This window comes from Centropristis striata, chromosome 10 (genome assembly GCF_030273125.1).
Source record: "Centropristis striata isolate RG_2023a ecotype Rhode Island chromosome 10, C.striata_1.0, whole genome shotgun sequence".
Taxonomy (NCBI): domain Eukaryota; kingdom Metazoa; phylum Chordata; class Actinopteri; order Perciformes; family Serranidae; genus Centropristis; species Centropristis striata.
In genome coordinates this window covers 31,914,719-31,929,465 of record NC_081526.1, presented here as the reverse complement: position 1 = coordinate 31,929,465, position 14,747 = coordinate 31,914,719, and the positions used below count along the sequence as shown (strand labels likewise).

The 14,747-nt window shown below is 35.6% G+C and overlaps 2 protein-coding genes across 6 annotated transcripts in view; one reads left to right on the top strand and one right to left on the bottom strand.

The window, feature by feature from the left end:
- col5a2a (collagen, type V, alpha 2a) overlaps positions 1–6,470 on the top strand; it is a 57,470-nt gene extending 51,000 nt beyond the window's left edge. Inside the window, exons 46-54 of the mRNA XM_059343091.1 lie at positions 38–145; positions 389–442; positions 540–647; positions 1,526–1,579; positions 1,716–1,823; positions 2,046–2,352; positions 3,281–3,462; positions 3,954–4,196; positions 5,711–6,470. Of these exons, the coding sequence (XP_059199074.1) occupies positions 38–145; positions 389–442; positions 540–647; positions 1,526–1,579; positions 1,716–1,823; positions 2,046–2,352; positions 3,281–3,462; positions 3,954–4,196; positions 5,711–5,857 (1,311 nt within the window). The 3' untranslated portion in view covers positions 5,858–6,470. The remainder of the gene's footprint in view (positions 1–37; positions 146–388; positions 443–539; positions 648–1,525; positions 1,580–1,715; positions 1,824–2,045; positions 2,353–3,280; positions 3,463–3,953; positions 4,197–5,710) is intronic.
- A 2,095-nt stretch (positions 6,471–8,565) lies between these two features.
- Positions 8,566–14,747, bottom strand: part of LOC131978986 (PTB domain-containing engulfment adapter protein 1) — a 118,415-nt gene continuing 112,233 nt past the window's right edge. For all 5 annotated transcript variants that reach the window (XM_059342842.1, XM_059342838.1, XM_059342839.1 and 2 more), the window contains 2 exons: positions 14,568–14,662; positions 8,566–9,368 (listed from right to left, as the gene is read on the bottom strand). In XM_059342842.1, coding sequence (XP_059198825.1) covers positions 9,297–9,368; positions 14,568–14,662 — 167 coding nt within the window. In that variant the 3' untranslated portion in view covers positions 8,566–9,296. The remainder of the gene's footprint in view (positions 9,369–14,567; positions 14,663–14,747) is intronic.

The following is a 14,747-nucleotide window of genomic DNA, read 5'->3' as shown; positions in this document are numbered from 1 at the left end:
TGTGTAACTGACTGACTTGGTGGTGTTTCTTTACCAGGGAGACCGAGGAGATTCTGGTCCAGAAGGTCTGGTCGGTCCTCAGGGAATTCCTGGCCCTCCAGGTCCAGTTGGTGCACCAGGTGACGCTGGAAGGAGAGGAGATGCTGTGAGTGGACTTTTTCACCTGAGAAGTGTGTGTTGTGTGTGTGTTGGTCCAGCAGGAAACAAGCCTGTAATAACATCTTGTGGAGGATCTGATTGGAGGCCTGAGGGCGTGCTGGGACGTGTAGGAACTCCACAGTAACAGATAGGAATGATGTGTCTGGGTAAAACAGAGAGGTGGAGAGTCTTCAGTGCAGGCAGAGCTCTCTGTCCCCTGAGGCCTTCTAATGATCTGACTCATTTGCAGGGCTCCAGAGGACCTGTGGGTCCACCTGGCTCAGCTGGGAAGAGAGGATTAGTGGTGAGTCTCAAAATATTCTAATATACACCAGATACAACACACCAACGAACCATTTAAACAAAATTATCAATAAACGTATTTCATCTTTCTAATCCAGGGACCCCAAGGACCAAGAGGAGATAAGGGTGACCTGGGAGATCATGGAGAGAGAGGGCAGAAGGGACATAGAGGTTTCACTGGTCTGCAGGGTCTTCCTGGACCCCCTGTAAGTAATCCAATCCCTTCATGCTGACTCGTCTTTCTGACTTTGTTTATATGTAAAATATATATATATATATATATATATATATATATATATAGATATATATATATATTTGTGCTTATTCCAAAAAAAAAGACAATATCCCTACCGAGCTATTTACATTTAAATAAAAAAAAAAACCTAATATTCCTGTTTAAATACAGCCATGCATACTCATATAGTTTTTTGGTGGTGGAGTTCAGCATGCAATATTTGCAAATATCTAAAAAATTAATTAAGTTAGTGTTTAAGTAGTTGTGTTTCTCCTTCTGACTAGAGATGTGGGCAGTCTTACAGATCTGAACATAAACAATTGTCCTTTTGTTGCAAACTTAGCACACATATTCTGAATGTGCTGTATAAATGTCCAAATAATGCTCATAAAACTCGAATCATATCAATGTATTCAACATGTCTCGTTTGGAAAAGGCTTCAGGCCAAATTTGGAAGATCCAAACATTAGGGATAGTGTCAGATTTGGAATAATAGTGGAATATTAGTTAACAAAAGTAAAAAAGAGAAGAAAATAGATGCGATAGAGAACATTTTATGTAAAAAATAAATAAATAAATAAATAATAATAATAATAAAACATTCAATTTCTATAGTGCTTTTTTGGATACTCAAAGCCGCTTTACATAAAAGAAAAAATTAAATAAACAAATAAATAAATAAGAAAATAATGAAAGGATGACAGATTAGAAATACCATATTTTTTTTAAAATAAAGGAAAAGTATAATTGTTCAATGTAAACGGTTCCTTAGACAACAACAATCAAATAAAGAATGTGTATAAATATTATAAATTCATAGACTGATGATTTTTTTATTTTTATTATCAGGGTACGACAGGTGAGCAGGGAGCTCCAGGGATCTTTGGACCCAGTGGACCCAGGGTAAATGCTTCACTTCCATCTTTTGTAATATTACAAAGAGTTTGTCACGCTGCAAACACAACATTTATTTTAGTTTTTAGATTTCAGCTGATTTTATGGCTCCAGACTAACAGTAATTATTGTAAATATGATGCAGGGCCCTCCTGGACCTATTGGGCCTTCTGGAAAGGAAGGATACACCGGAGCACCAGGACCGATGGGACCTCCTGGAACTCGTGGAATCAGTGGAGAGATTGGACCAGAGGTACTTACTCATTATGCACAGATAAACTGTATGTGAGCTGAACTAATAAAAAGATTGCAGCAAATGTAGTAAAACGAGCTGGTAGAATGTCCAGCTGTTAGGAAACATCAGGCCGTCATTAAACTGCTCAACATGTTTTCAACAGATGTGAACAAGGGAATGTAAATAAGAGCATAAAACTATACATAACAACAAAATTCCCTATTATTCTTAAACCCACAGGGACCTCCAGGAGAGCCTGGACCCGCAGGCCCCCCAGGGCCCCCAGGACGCCCCATGGCTGCCGTGGATGACCTCTTTGGCTCTCAGGATTACGACTCCGGCCCCCCTCCACCTCCTGAGTTCAGCGAGGACGAGGCAATGCCCAACAGCAACGGGTCCAGCATAGTGGCAGTGGACCCCGGGATCCAGGCCACGCTGAAAGCCCTCAGCAGCCAGATCGACAGCATGAAGAGCCCTGACGGCAGCAAGAAGCATCCTGCCAGGACCTGCGACGACCTCAAGAGGTGCTACCCCCTGAAGAAGAGCGGTGAGTGTCAGTGGGACAGGACAGAATATACAGACAGTTCTTTATCCTCAGGTTTTGGTTTCTATAATTATGAAAACAACATGATTGAGACATTATTGTTCAGGATACAGTTTTACAATGATGCCTTGTCTTGTTTTTGGTGGTGCACTACAACATATTTGATCTAATTTATTTGTATTTGTTATTGTTGTATATTAAGTATAAGTTTAATAGTTTTTGTCAGGTTGTGGTAGTGCACTAAAACACATTTGATTACTTTTGTGTTGATGTAAGTTATTTGGATTTATTATTTTAACATGTTCAACATATTAATTAGTTTGTTATTTTAAGGATTTTTATATGATCTATCTATCTATCTATCTATCTATCTATCTATCTATCTATCTATCTATCTATCTATCTATCTATCTATCTATCTATCTATCTATCTATCTATCTGTCTGTCTGTCTGTCTGTCTGTCTGTCTGTCTGTCTGTCTGTCTGTCTGTCTGTCTGCTAGATAAATAAAATAGTATGTATTCTTTTTTATTTATCCGTTGATTCTTTTCATTTTACAACATTTAAAACATTTTCATTTATTTTTTAAATTCATATTATTTTAATTCGTTTTTTAGTTGACTTATATTTGTTTCAGTTTTTTTAAAAGCTCAATTAATTCACATTTTTTCAAAGTCAATCAGTAATTATGTGAAATAACTATTATCACAATATTGACCAAAATGATTGTGATTATAATTTTTCCCATATTTTTGCAGCCCTATTCTCTCATTCTGTATGCCCTCATTTTTTTTGTTGTTATTTTTGCTGTTCATGTAGAAATACTGTGTGGGCATGATGCCTCTGAATCTAGACCAAATGGAGTCTAGAATAAATGGACGCTGTGTGTTTTAATCATGTCTAAAACTCCTCATCATTTGCTGTTGTGCAGGTGAATACTGGGTGGATCCAAACCAAGGCAGTGTGGAGGACGCCATCAAAGTGCACTGCAACATGGACACCGGAGAGACGTGCATCTCTGCCAACCCAGACAGCATACCTCGTAAAGTGTGGTGGAGCTCTTCCAGGAACAAACCTGTGTGGTTCGGAGCCGACATCAACAGTGGAACACATGTGAGCACTTAGTTCACCTTCAGTTCAGTTCAGCTTTTATTTCGAAGTAACGTAAATTGCGAGTAACACAACAAAGTAAACACAAAAACAAATACATCCAATGAGAATAATAATAAAAAAAAAAAAATAGCAATAGTCAAAAACACCCCGCGACCCGGCCCCGGATAAGCGGAAGAAAATGGATGGATGGATAGTAAAAACAAACGCTGTAATGTGAACGCAACTTGTCCGAAAAGGAGTAGGATGAAGCATATGCTTATTTAAACCTACTCAATTAACCCTTTTTTATTTTTTATCCCTAAACATACATATTTAAATAATACATATACTTACACTGTGATGATGGGAGAGAGAGAGAGAGAGAGAGAGGAGCACAGTCAAGTGCTAAAGACTTCATTGAGGCTGCAGAACAACCAGACAATTGGGATAAAATATTGTATTGTTATTAGTGTTTATTAGGTCCGTATTGACTGTTTTATTTGTTTCTCTAGTTCACTTATGGCAACAAAGATCAGCCGGCAAACTCTGTCACAGTTCAGATGACGTTCATCCGCCTGCTCTCCAAAGAGGCGTCTCAGACCATCACCTACCACTGCAAGAACTCTGTGGGCTATAAGGACGAGAAGAACGGCAACTTTAAGAAAGCTGTGATCCTCAAAGGTTCCAACGATCTGGAGCTCAAAGCAGAGGGAAACAACCGCTTCAGATACACAGTAGTGGAGGACTCCTGCTCAGTGAGTTCCCACTCTTCAATATTCATCCAGAATTAACTGTATCAGAGGACACTGGAAGGCTGGCTTTGTTCTACATGTTTCTTCTTCTTAAAAAAATTTGCAAAAAGGCTAAAAAAATGTTCTGTTTTAGTCTCTTGATAAATATTATAGTATGAGAAAAAAAAGTCATGTTGATTTTTTGTCAAAAATGGTCAAATTTTAAAATGCCTAAAAATGCTTAAAAAGGGTCAATTATAGTCTGTTGATACTTATTAGAGCATAATATTGTCAGAAATTTCAGGAAAAAACATATTATGTCATGTCCAAAAACTGAAAAAAGTTGTACTATATGTTGATTTCTTGTCAAAAATTGTCAAAATTTAAAATGCCTAAAATGCTAGAAAATGCCCAATTATAGTCTGTTGATACATGTTGTAGTATAGTTTGTCCAAATATAGTGAAAAAAGCACGTTATAATGGGATGTCCGAAAATTACCCCCTTAACAGAAAAAAAACATACTTTCGTATGTCGATTTTTGTCAAAAATGGTCAAATTTTAAAATGCCTAAAATGGGTCAATTACAGTTGATACATATTAGAGCATAATGGCTAGAAATGACAGAAAAAACATATTATGTGACGTCCAAAACCTGAAAAAAAATTCATACGTATGTCGATTTTTGTCAATGCCTAAAAATGCTAAAAATTGACCAATTATAGTCTGTTGATACATATTATAGTATAATCTGTTCAAAAGAGACAGAAAAACACCAAATGTTGAGATGTCCAAAAATGGAACAAACAGAGTCATACTATAGCATGTCAATTTTTGTCAAAAATTGTCAAATTTTAAAATACCTAAAAATGCTAGAAATGTGTCAATTATAGTCTGTGAATACAGTTGTTGTCCCCCATGTGGCTAAAAAAAAAACAAGTAAAGCTGAAAATAAATAAAAGCCTCAATCAATCCATTGCTAGCTGTGATTTAGAGGGATTTGTTGACATTTACTAATATAGGAAAAAATCCTGAGTGTCTAGAGTTACTTAACCCTTTATCAGGCGAAGAACTATATTTGTTAACTTCAGCGGATATCAAAATGGGGTCGAGAAAAAAGTTGCAAATTTACTAGATTAAAGTGGCAAATCTACAAGAAAAAAAGTTGCAGATTTAAGAGATTTAAAGTGGCAAATCGGCGCAAAATAAGTCGCAGAGTTACGAGAAAAAAGTGGGCAAAAAAGCAACTTTTTTCTCGCAGATTCACCACTTTACATCTCAATAATCCACAAAAAAATGTTCTCATAGATTTGCCACTTTAATCTCGTAAACTTTAAAAAAAAAAATATTACCCCCTTGCCCCGGGTCCGTATGTTGTTTTTTTTTACACATTCTGGCAGTATGTAATATCCTCCAATATTCTCTAGGGTTGAAATTTGGTATTTGCAAGTATTTTAATGATAAAAGATAATTAAAATACTGTGTGTCATTCCATTTAAATGTGTTAGTCACTAAACTTCTGTTTGTCAATCTTTTACAGCAAGCAAATGGCAACTGGGGCAAGACAGTGTTTGAGTACAGGACACAGAAAACTGCAAGACTTCCTATTGTGGATCTAGCCCCTGTGGACATTGGCGGCCCGGATCAAGAGTTCGGCATCGACATCGGGTCCGTGTGCTTCTTGTAAAATCATCAGCAGGGATGCGTCGAGGAGAATCCTGAGACTATTGAACTGACAGCTGACCCGATCAGCCACATTGTACATACGAGTACTGAGGACTTTTCTGGCCCTGTGGCAAGATATTTATTGTGCCTTTCGACCCAGTTCAAGACATCGAAGATTTGTAAGTTAGAATGAATGTTTGGAAAACAAAAATTGGTAAAAATCTGAATCATTCCTCTGTCTTCTTGTGTATGTTTGACTCCGAGTGTGAGGCTCACTAAGGTCCAAAGATATTTTTTATTTTACGCAACAAAATCGCCAAAGATTTATGAATATAAAAGCTTTAAAATGGTAAATATAACTGCTGTTTATAGGCCCAGAGAAATCCCACTGAAGCTACATCAAATGTCCCTCCACTTCTATTTTTAACAGATCTGTCTGTTCATTTTTTTTTTTGTTTGAAATGTTTGCATATACAACAACATTGTGGTGCTATTGAGGAAACAAATACGGCCGATGACGCGTTCACCAGTGCAGGTATTTTCTCAAGACAGTTTTTGATGAACCAATGTCTGTATCCAGTTATTTTAAACTCTGTACCGACCACGTAGAACATTAAAGACACATTAAGACTGTCGATTCCTCAGTGTTAGCTACCTCGTCACCCAAACTGAGAAACGATGACACTACATGTAAATCTTTTTTCACAGGTGCTGTTTTGTAAGTAGTGTGAACCTTGTGCACTTCTCCCGGCTGCGCGGTACAGGCCAGGGTGTGGGGATACCAATAAAGATCTTTCTGTCAACGGCGGAGAGACGAATGAGGTGTCGTGTGAGTGGTGTGTGGTGATTTGTAACATTTTTTTTCCTTCAATTTCAATATCGTACAGTAAAAGGTAGCACAGAATATTCTATTTTTATGCATGTCAGTTCCCCCTTTTTCAGTATCCTGGACTTATATGCTCTTGAAATCCTTTTTATAATCCGTTTTATAGAATAAGGTGGCTGTGAGTGCCTGTTTGCTTTGTATTTCTTGCTATGCAACAAATTAAACAAACTGCTTGTTAATCCCCCAAGCTCCTGTCATATTGATTCAGGTATAGTTAGGTCCTTTATGCTTGTCATTTTGCACACAAACTCATTTTTAGACATATTTTGTAGTAAGTAGTAAAAACATTTATGTATTTAACATAATGTTCAGTGTTTCTAATGTAAGCTGTTTGTTTTAAATTTCCATGAATGTGCCGTCAAGTAATTCTATTGTGACCATTTGGTTCATATTTGAGTATATTTATTATAGATTTGTAACTTTTGCGAGGCTTGACTGCCTGCTAACACCCCAGAGGCAGAGAGGAGGAGGAGGAGGAGGAGGAGGAGGAGGAGGAGGAGGAAGGGGCTTTCCACACTGGAAGCAGATGCGTTTTATCCTTGGAAATAAATATTGAAAATACTTCTCTCTGCCTGTTCTTGTTTGAGTAAAAGTTCATTTGGTCCCTTAAAAACTTTTGTACCGTAATAGAATCATTTCAGCCTCAGGAGGGTTTGATATACTGAGGAGAAAATCCTGGAAAAATAGAGATGAAGGTGAGAAAATGTGATGTCAGACCATAAAATGAACAGCTGGAGAAGTAGGACAACTGCAGAGTGAACTGCTCCTGGGACTCAATATTACACAAGTATCTCTACAGCAAGACTCCACATGGTAGTACTGTGAGGACGTAGCCTACTTTAACAGAACGGATAAAAGAAGCCGACATGACCTCCAGGTCTGAAAAGTGAGGTGAGCCAATGAGCAAGTGATGTTTAACCTGCACTCTTTCTAATGGACAGCAGGGGGAGACTCCACTGCACAAAGTCTGATTGTAACATCTATCATCAGACTATAAAAGAACAATCAACATACTATAGTATGAATTTTTTTTTGAGGGGGTCATTTTTTTTTTTCATTTCTTCTTCCATTTTTTGACATCTCAAAATCTTTTTGAGAGCGGCATTTTGGTCATCCCATGTTAAGGTGTTTTTTTTTTGTTTTTTTTTTCATATTTTTGGACAAACTTTACTACCACATGTATCAACAGAGTATAATTGAGCCATTTCTAGCATTTTTAGATATTTTCAAATTTGACAATTTTTTGACAAATATTGTATGACTTTTATTTTCTTCCATTTTTGGACATGTTAAAATTTTGTGTTTTTCTGTTATTTTTGAACAGATTATACTATAATATGTATCAAGATACTATATTTGGTCAATTCTTAGCATTTTTAGGCATTTTAAAATTCGACCATTTTTGATAAAAATCAACATACTATAGTATGACTTTTTTTCCCGAGGGGGTCACTTTTGGACATCCCATAAAATGGTGTTTTTATGTCATTTCTGGCCGTATTTTGCTCTAATATGTATCAACAGACAATAATTGACACATTAGAAGCATTTCTAGGCATTTTAAAATTTGACCATTTTTGACAAAAATCGACATGTATGACTTTTTTTTTCTTCTTCCATTTTTGGACATCTCAAAATCTGGTGTTTTGTCAAATTTTAAAATGCCTAAAACATTAATTTTATATAACTACATGTGAAGTTAAAGCTTTGAACATCTGGTGGCACCAGAGGAAAAATGATGGGATCACCACATCAGAAGGGTTCATCCTCTGAACTACATGAACAGGGAAATAAAGTCACAAAAATAACATCATATAAAATAATTGAATGAATGAGTAGTGTCATTTTGCAGTAAGATTTTCTTTAATATCTGTAACAGCAAAGTCAATGCAACCAAAAGTAAAAGAACGTACTAACAATAAAGTACTGTATATGGACAGAGGCTGTCCACAAAAAGTGCCTTCTGGTGCAAGAAAAGAGGAGACTAAAATTATGACAAAGTAAAAATATGACAAGTAAATACTGAAATGGCAACTTAAACTTGTGAAATGCAAAAAAAAAGAAGTAACAACTCATGTCAAGAATAAAAAGTGGAAAGATCAGTAAGCTGAAACATATCAGACTGGATTAATTCACTACATACTGTGTGACTTACGATGAGTAAAATAAGCTATGTGACGTTATGGGCGAGCTGAAAGTTTGCGTTAATGATACAGATTCCATTTATTTTCTTCACCAGCTTGTGTTGGTCATACAAACAGGAATGTGTTAACAATACAGAATTCAAATGGTGCATACACACAAACGGTCTCATATGAAAGTGTACCATTGGACATATTCGACTATTTACATCTCTCATTGCCTGTGCAAGCAAAAGTACTTCTCTTTACAAAAATAGTTCTTTTCTATAATGGATCTGAGTTTACCTTGAAATATCGAAAAAACCAATCTAAATGCAAATGCATATAAACCTCAAGATGAAAAGTGTGACATCTTGACTCGACCGCGGAGTGGATTTTGGCACTTCTTCATACAAACGAGTTCATGGTACGAGACAAAGAGCATCTTCTTGGCATCAGCAGCGGCTGTCCAGCGGGTCCAGAGAGAACACGGTGCCCTCCAAGGTTAGTCCCATTTTGAACCCCTCCTGGAACGACAAGGCACAAAACAGCTGTGACGCTCGCTGGACACGCTCAGACCGCCGAGGGTGAAAGAGACTGAAATGCTAAACAGGACACAGATTACACTGCTCTACCATGTGTCATATGTGACAAAAATCAACATTAAAAAGACAAAAAAAAATTTTCTTACATTTTGTGGTGCTTTTCTATCATTTTTGAACAGATTATACTATAATATGTATCAACAGACTATAATTATAATTTTATCATTTTAGGCATTTTAAAATGTGACTTTTTTTCGACAAAAATCAACATGCTATAGTATGACTTTTTTCTTCTTCCATTTTTGGACATCTCATAATATGGGTTTTTTTCTGTCATTTTTGAACAGATTATACTATAATATGTATCAACAGACTACAATTGTTTTTTCTCTTTTTAGATATTTTAAAATGTGACTTTTTTTTGACAAAAACGACATGCTATAGTATGACTTTTATTGAACGGGTCATTTTTGGACATCCCGTAATATGGTGTTTTTCTGTCATTTTTGAACAGATTATACTATAATATGTATCAACAGACTGTAATTATAATTTTATAATTTTAGGCATTTTAAAATGTGACTTTTTTTGACAAAAATCGACATGCTATAGTATGACTTTTATTGAGCGGGTCATTTTTAGACATCCCATAATATGGTGTTTTTTCCCCCTATTTTTGGACAAACTATACAACCACATGTATAAACAGACGACAACTGGTCTTTTTTTTTTTTTTTTTTAGCATTTTTACGCATTTTAAAATGTAATCTTTTTAGACAGAAATCGACTTTTTTTCAGTTTTTGGACATCCCATAATATGGTGTTTGCCTGTAATTTCTGGCCATTATGTTTTAATATGTATCAACAGACTACGGATTCTGATGTGTTTAAGAATTTAAGAGATGTGACATAAAATATTTTAGCATATACCCCTATTTGTCATTTATGAACAGATTATACTATAATATGTATCAACAGACTATAACAGAACAATTTTTAGCATTTTAGACATTTTAAAATTTTACCTTTTTTGACAAAAATCAACATACTGTAGTATGACTTTTTTTTTGAGGAATCAGGTTTTTTTTGGACATCCCATAATGTGGTGTTTTTCTGTCATTCCTGGTCATATTATGCTCTAACATGTATAAATAGACGATAATTGACCCTTTTTAAGCATTTTTAAATAAAACCATTTTTGACAAAAATCTACAAAACTATAGTATGACTTTTTTCAGTTTTTAATTAATTAATTTAATTTGAACTTTTTTTTTTTAACAAAAATCAGCATATGACTTTTTTTCCCTCCCAATTTTGGACATCTCAAAATCTGGTGTTTTTCTGTCATTTTTTTTGAACAAATTATACTATACTATGTATCAACAGACTATAAATGTACAACTGCCATTTGCACGTGCAAGATCGTAAATCCAGCAGTAACATCAATGCAGCAAATATAATAATATATAATATAGCTGCACTATTTTCCATTAAATGTGGCATTTGTTCCAAAAGCTACAGTGTATTTCTAATCAACTATTGGCTTGAAAATCAACATCTTAGATGACAAAAGATTTGTTTTCTCACATTAATTAATTACCCAGAGTGTGAGACAAGAGCAGTTCATTAACTACAGAGCAACGGAGCTGAGAAAACAAACTGCTAATTAAACACACTGAGGCCTGAGCACAGTGTAGTGACTCTGTACTGAGATAGACGAGCTAAATTAAAGCACACGGTGAGTGAGAGCATGCAGCAGGCAACACAGTCAAAACAAACAGCACAGAAATAGAAGCAAAGAGTACGAACCATCTCTGACGCTACAAGTGGAAAGCACAAGAGAGGAAAAGAAAGTTGTTAATAGTTAAGAAGAGGAAGAAATTGTAGGCAAAGGTTACGTGCATTGAAAACCAAAGTGTGCCTGTGCAACGCTGCCTCCTACTGGCAGCAACCTGCTAAATCTGAGCAGAGCACAATCACAGAAACTGCAGCTTATTTCCATTCCCAGAAGTCATTATTTTGTAATCATAATGTAATACAAAACCGTACACAGCCCCAGAGAGAAGCTGGATTGCTGTGGATATGGCATCAACTGTATTTGTAATATATTTCACTGTATGATTGCATGGCAAGTCAAGCTACAGCGCTGATTCACAAGCTTTTTGTCATCCAATACTTTAATGAAGGAGAAACAAAATGTTTTACTAATGACACTGTAAACCAGTGTAACTCCTCCCAAACATCAACATTGATTAGTAGCCTGTAAAAGAGCATGCTATAGTATGACTTTTATTGAGCGGGTCATTTTTGGACATCCCATAATATGGTGTTTTTTTCCCCTATTTTTGGACAAACTATACAACCACATGTATAAACAGACGACAACTGGTCTTTTTTTTTTTTTTTTTAGCATTTTTACGCATTTTAAAATGTAATCTTTTTAGACAGAAATCGACTTTTTTTCAGTTTTTGGACATCCCATAATATGGTGTTTGTCTGTAATTTCTGGCAATTATGTTATAATATGTATCAACAGACTATGGATTCTGATGTGTTTAAGAATCTAAGAGATGTGACATAAAATATTTTAGCATATACCCCCATTTGTCATTTTTGAACAGATTATACTATAATATGTATCAACAGACTATTTTTAGCATTTTAAAATTTTACCTTTTTTGACAAAAATCAACATACTATAGTATGACTTTTTTTTGAGGGAATCAGGTTTTTTTGGACATCCCATAATGTGGTGTTTTTCTGTCATTCCTGGTCATATTATGCTCTAACATGTATAAATAGACGATAATTGACCCTTTTTAAGCATTTTTAAATTAAACCATTTTTGAAAAAAATCTACAAAACTATAGTATGACTTTTTTCAGTCTTTAAAGAAGGAGAAACAAATGCTTTACTAATGACACTGTAAACCAATGTAACCCCTCCCAAATACATTAACATTGATTAGTAGCATGTAAAAGAGCATCAACTAATCTTTCTTTAACAAATCTTTCTCTCTTTTTCTACAGACCTGTTATATTTGTGTAGTTTGTACAGATAAGATGGACTCTTGCTATGCATTTTCAATACATGTTAAAGATAAACTATTTTTTAACCTGGGCTTATTTTCTGGTGATTTGCAAATGAAGATTCATGATCCATTTTCTTTATTTTCTGAGCCCACTAGATGGCGCTCTCTGTTCAACAAAGGGCTGAAAGCTCAAAAAATAAAAGTTACATTGAAGTCCATTTCATAGCTTCCAGCTGCAGCTTTAACTCAATACCCTGTTAGTCACTTAAATACAAAAAACATGGGGAAATAGGGTCCAGGTTGAAAAAGTTTCCCTCTCAGGAACTGTAAGAACTGTAAATGAAAATCGTAAGTCAATTTTTCAGTGTCATTTAACAACTGGTAATAAAAATACTTCATTAACATTATAAAAAAATATTTCAGTTTAACTCTCATTATGAAGGCAGCAGGAGAACTTAGGTTAAATTAAACCTGTTTATAATGTTTTACATGCAAAAAAAACCAACAACCTCCAGACCCCATACAAGTTATTTCATCAAATAATATTACCAAAAACATAAATTGCCTAATTCCATTCACTTTGTCATGTGTTTCTATTGAGCAAATGAAGTCCTTATTTCCAATGCACGGTTCGGGAACCAGGTCCTCTTTGCTATTTCATTTTCCAGTACAGATAGTACCCCTGGGATTCTGAGCGGATCTCCATAGCAACAGTGTGACATCCTCTCATCTGCAACCAAACAGAGCAACCTCTGCCCGCTTTTTTAAAAAAAATCGGTGCCGAGTGAATAAAAACTTGCAATGGCTTTTGCTTGGCTATTTAAAAATGTTTTTTACAGGATGTCCCGTGTCACTCTAGTGATGAATTTCCTGACCAATCAACTGTCTTCACTGTTTTAACTCCACCTTCTAGTATCGACTCGGCTCGCCTGGAACCTCGACCAAAAAAAGGCCCACACTGTAAAAAATAATCTGTTAAATTTACGGTAAATTACCGGCAGCTGTGGTTGCCAGAACTTCCCCGTAAAAAATACAGTGAGGGGGTTTTCTACTGTAAATTTAAATGTAAATATCAGCAAAAACTGTCATTTAGACTGAATAATCACATTATTTTTAGGGTAATTGTGTCATTGTGACATCATGGTATTTATCCATTAACTTTATAAGAAAATGTTATATTTTTACAGCAAAACTGTGTGTTTCCTACAGTTTATGACAGTAAAAGTAAAAGTTTTGTGTTATTCTTTGATTCACGGTAAATAAAAGTGTCTACTACGGCAATGCACAATTTTAAATTTTCCGCCCTATTTCTGATGCGATTTGACAGTGTTTTACTGTAATTTATACAAACATTTTTTACAGTGCAGGTACTGTCACGACTTCTGCTAATGGAAAAGGTAAAAAAAAGTTGAGTAGAGTTGAGTAGGGCTGTGCAATGGAAATGTGGCACAATAGAACCTGAGAGCAAGATGGGGACATTTTTCAGACTTTCTTGACGATGTAATAGCTTGATGCTACATGTTGCTGCAATCATTTTAATATCCATCCTCTTGTTTGTTCCAATGACATGAAAAAGATTATTTACCTAAGTTAAGTTGCTCTTTTACTGTTTTCCCAGCCTTCTTGCATACCACAAATATAATGAAATAAAAACTCCTATATTAAAACATCTTTACCAAATACTGACAATTTAGTTTGTTTTCACTCTACTGAAATGCACAAAGGACCATAAAAACAGAATTAACTGATACACAAATACTTTTTATGAATTCATTATCTTTATGCCTCTGATGAATCTAAAAAAACAGTGAGTCAGCTGAAGACTTCATTAGAAATATAACCATGCTCAGCGTTTACACAATCAAACACAAATATAGACTCGGGTAGTCCCTCACATGTGCTTGTTTTACTGCTCTGTGCACAACAGTTTGTCAAACTTGATCTATTTTAACATTATTCATTTAAATAAACAGTGTGCAGCCCACAACTTAAGAGTTTAGGACCAAACTGCAGAAATAATGAGCAGGTGTCCACCACTGAGGCATTGCCCTTGACACACACACAAAAAAAGAAAATTTGAATCTTCAAAGTGCTGATATTGATAATGAGCCAGACAGTGTTTGCCGTGCCTCCCTGCAGTGTTCACTCACCTGCATCTCGTCCAGCTTTGACTGGATATCTGGAGGGAAGTCAGCTGACCCGCAGGTGAACGGATCAAACGGCTCCGCGCCAAACAAGTCTTTCCCTGCAAACACAGGCAGCACAGGGAAAACTGCTTCAACAGACGGCGCATTCATGTCTTCTATTAACCCTTTATCAGGCAAAGAACT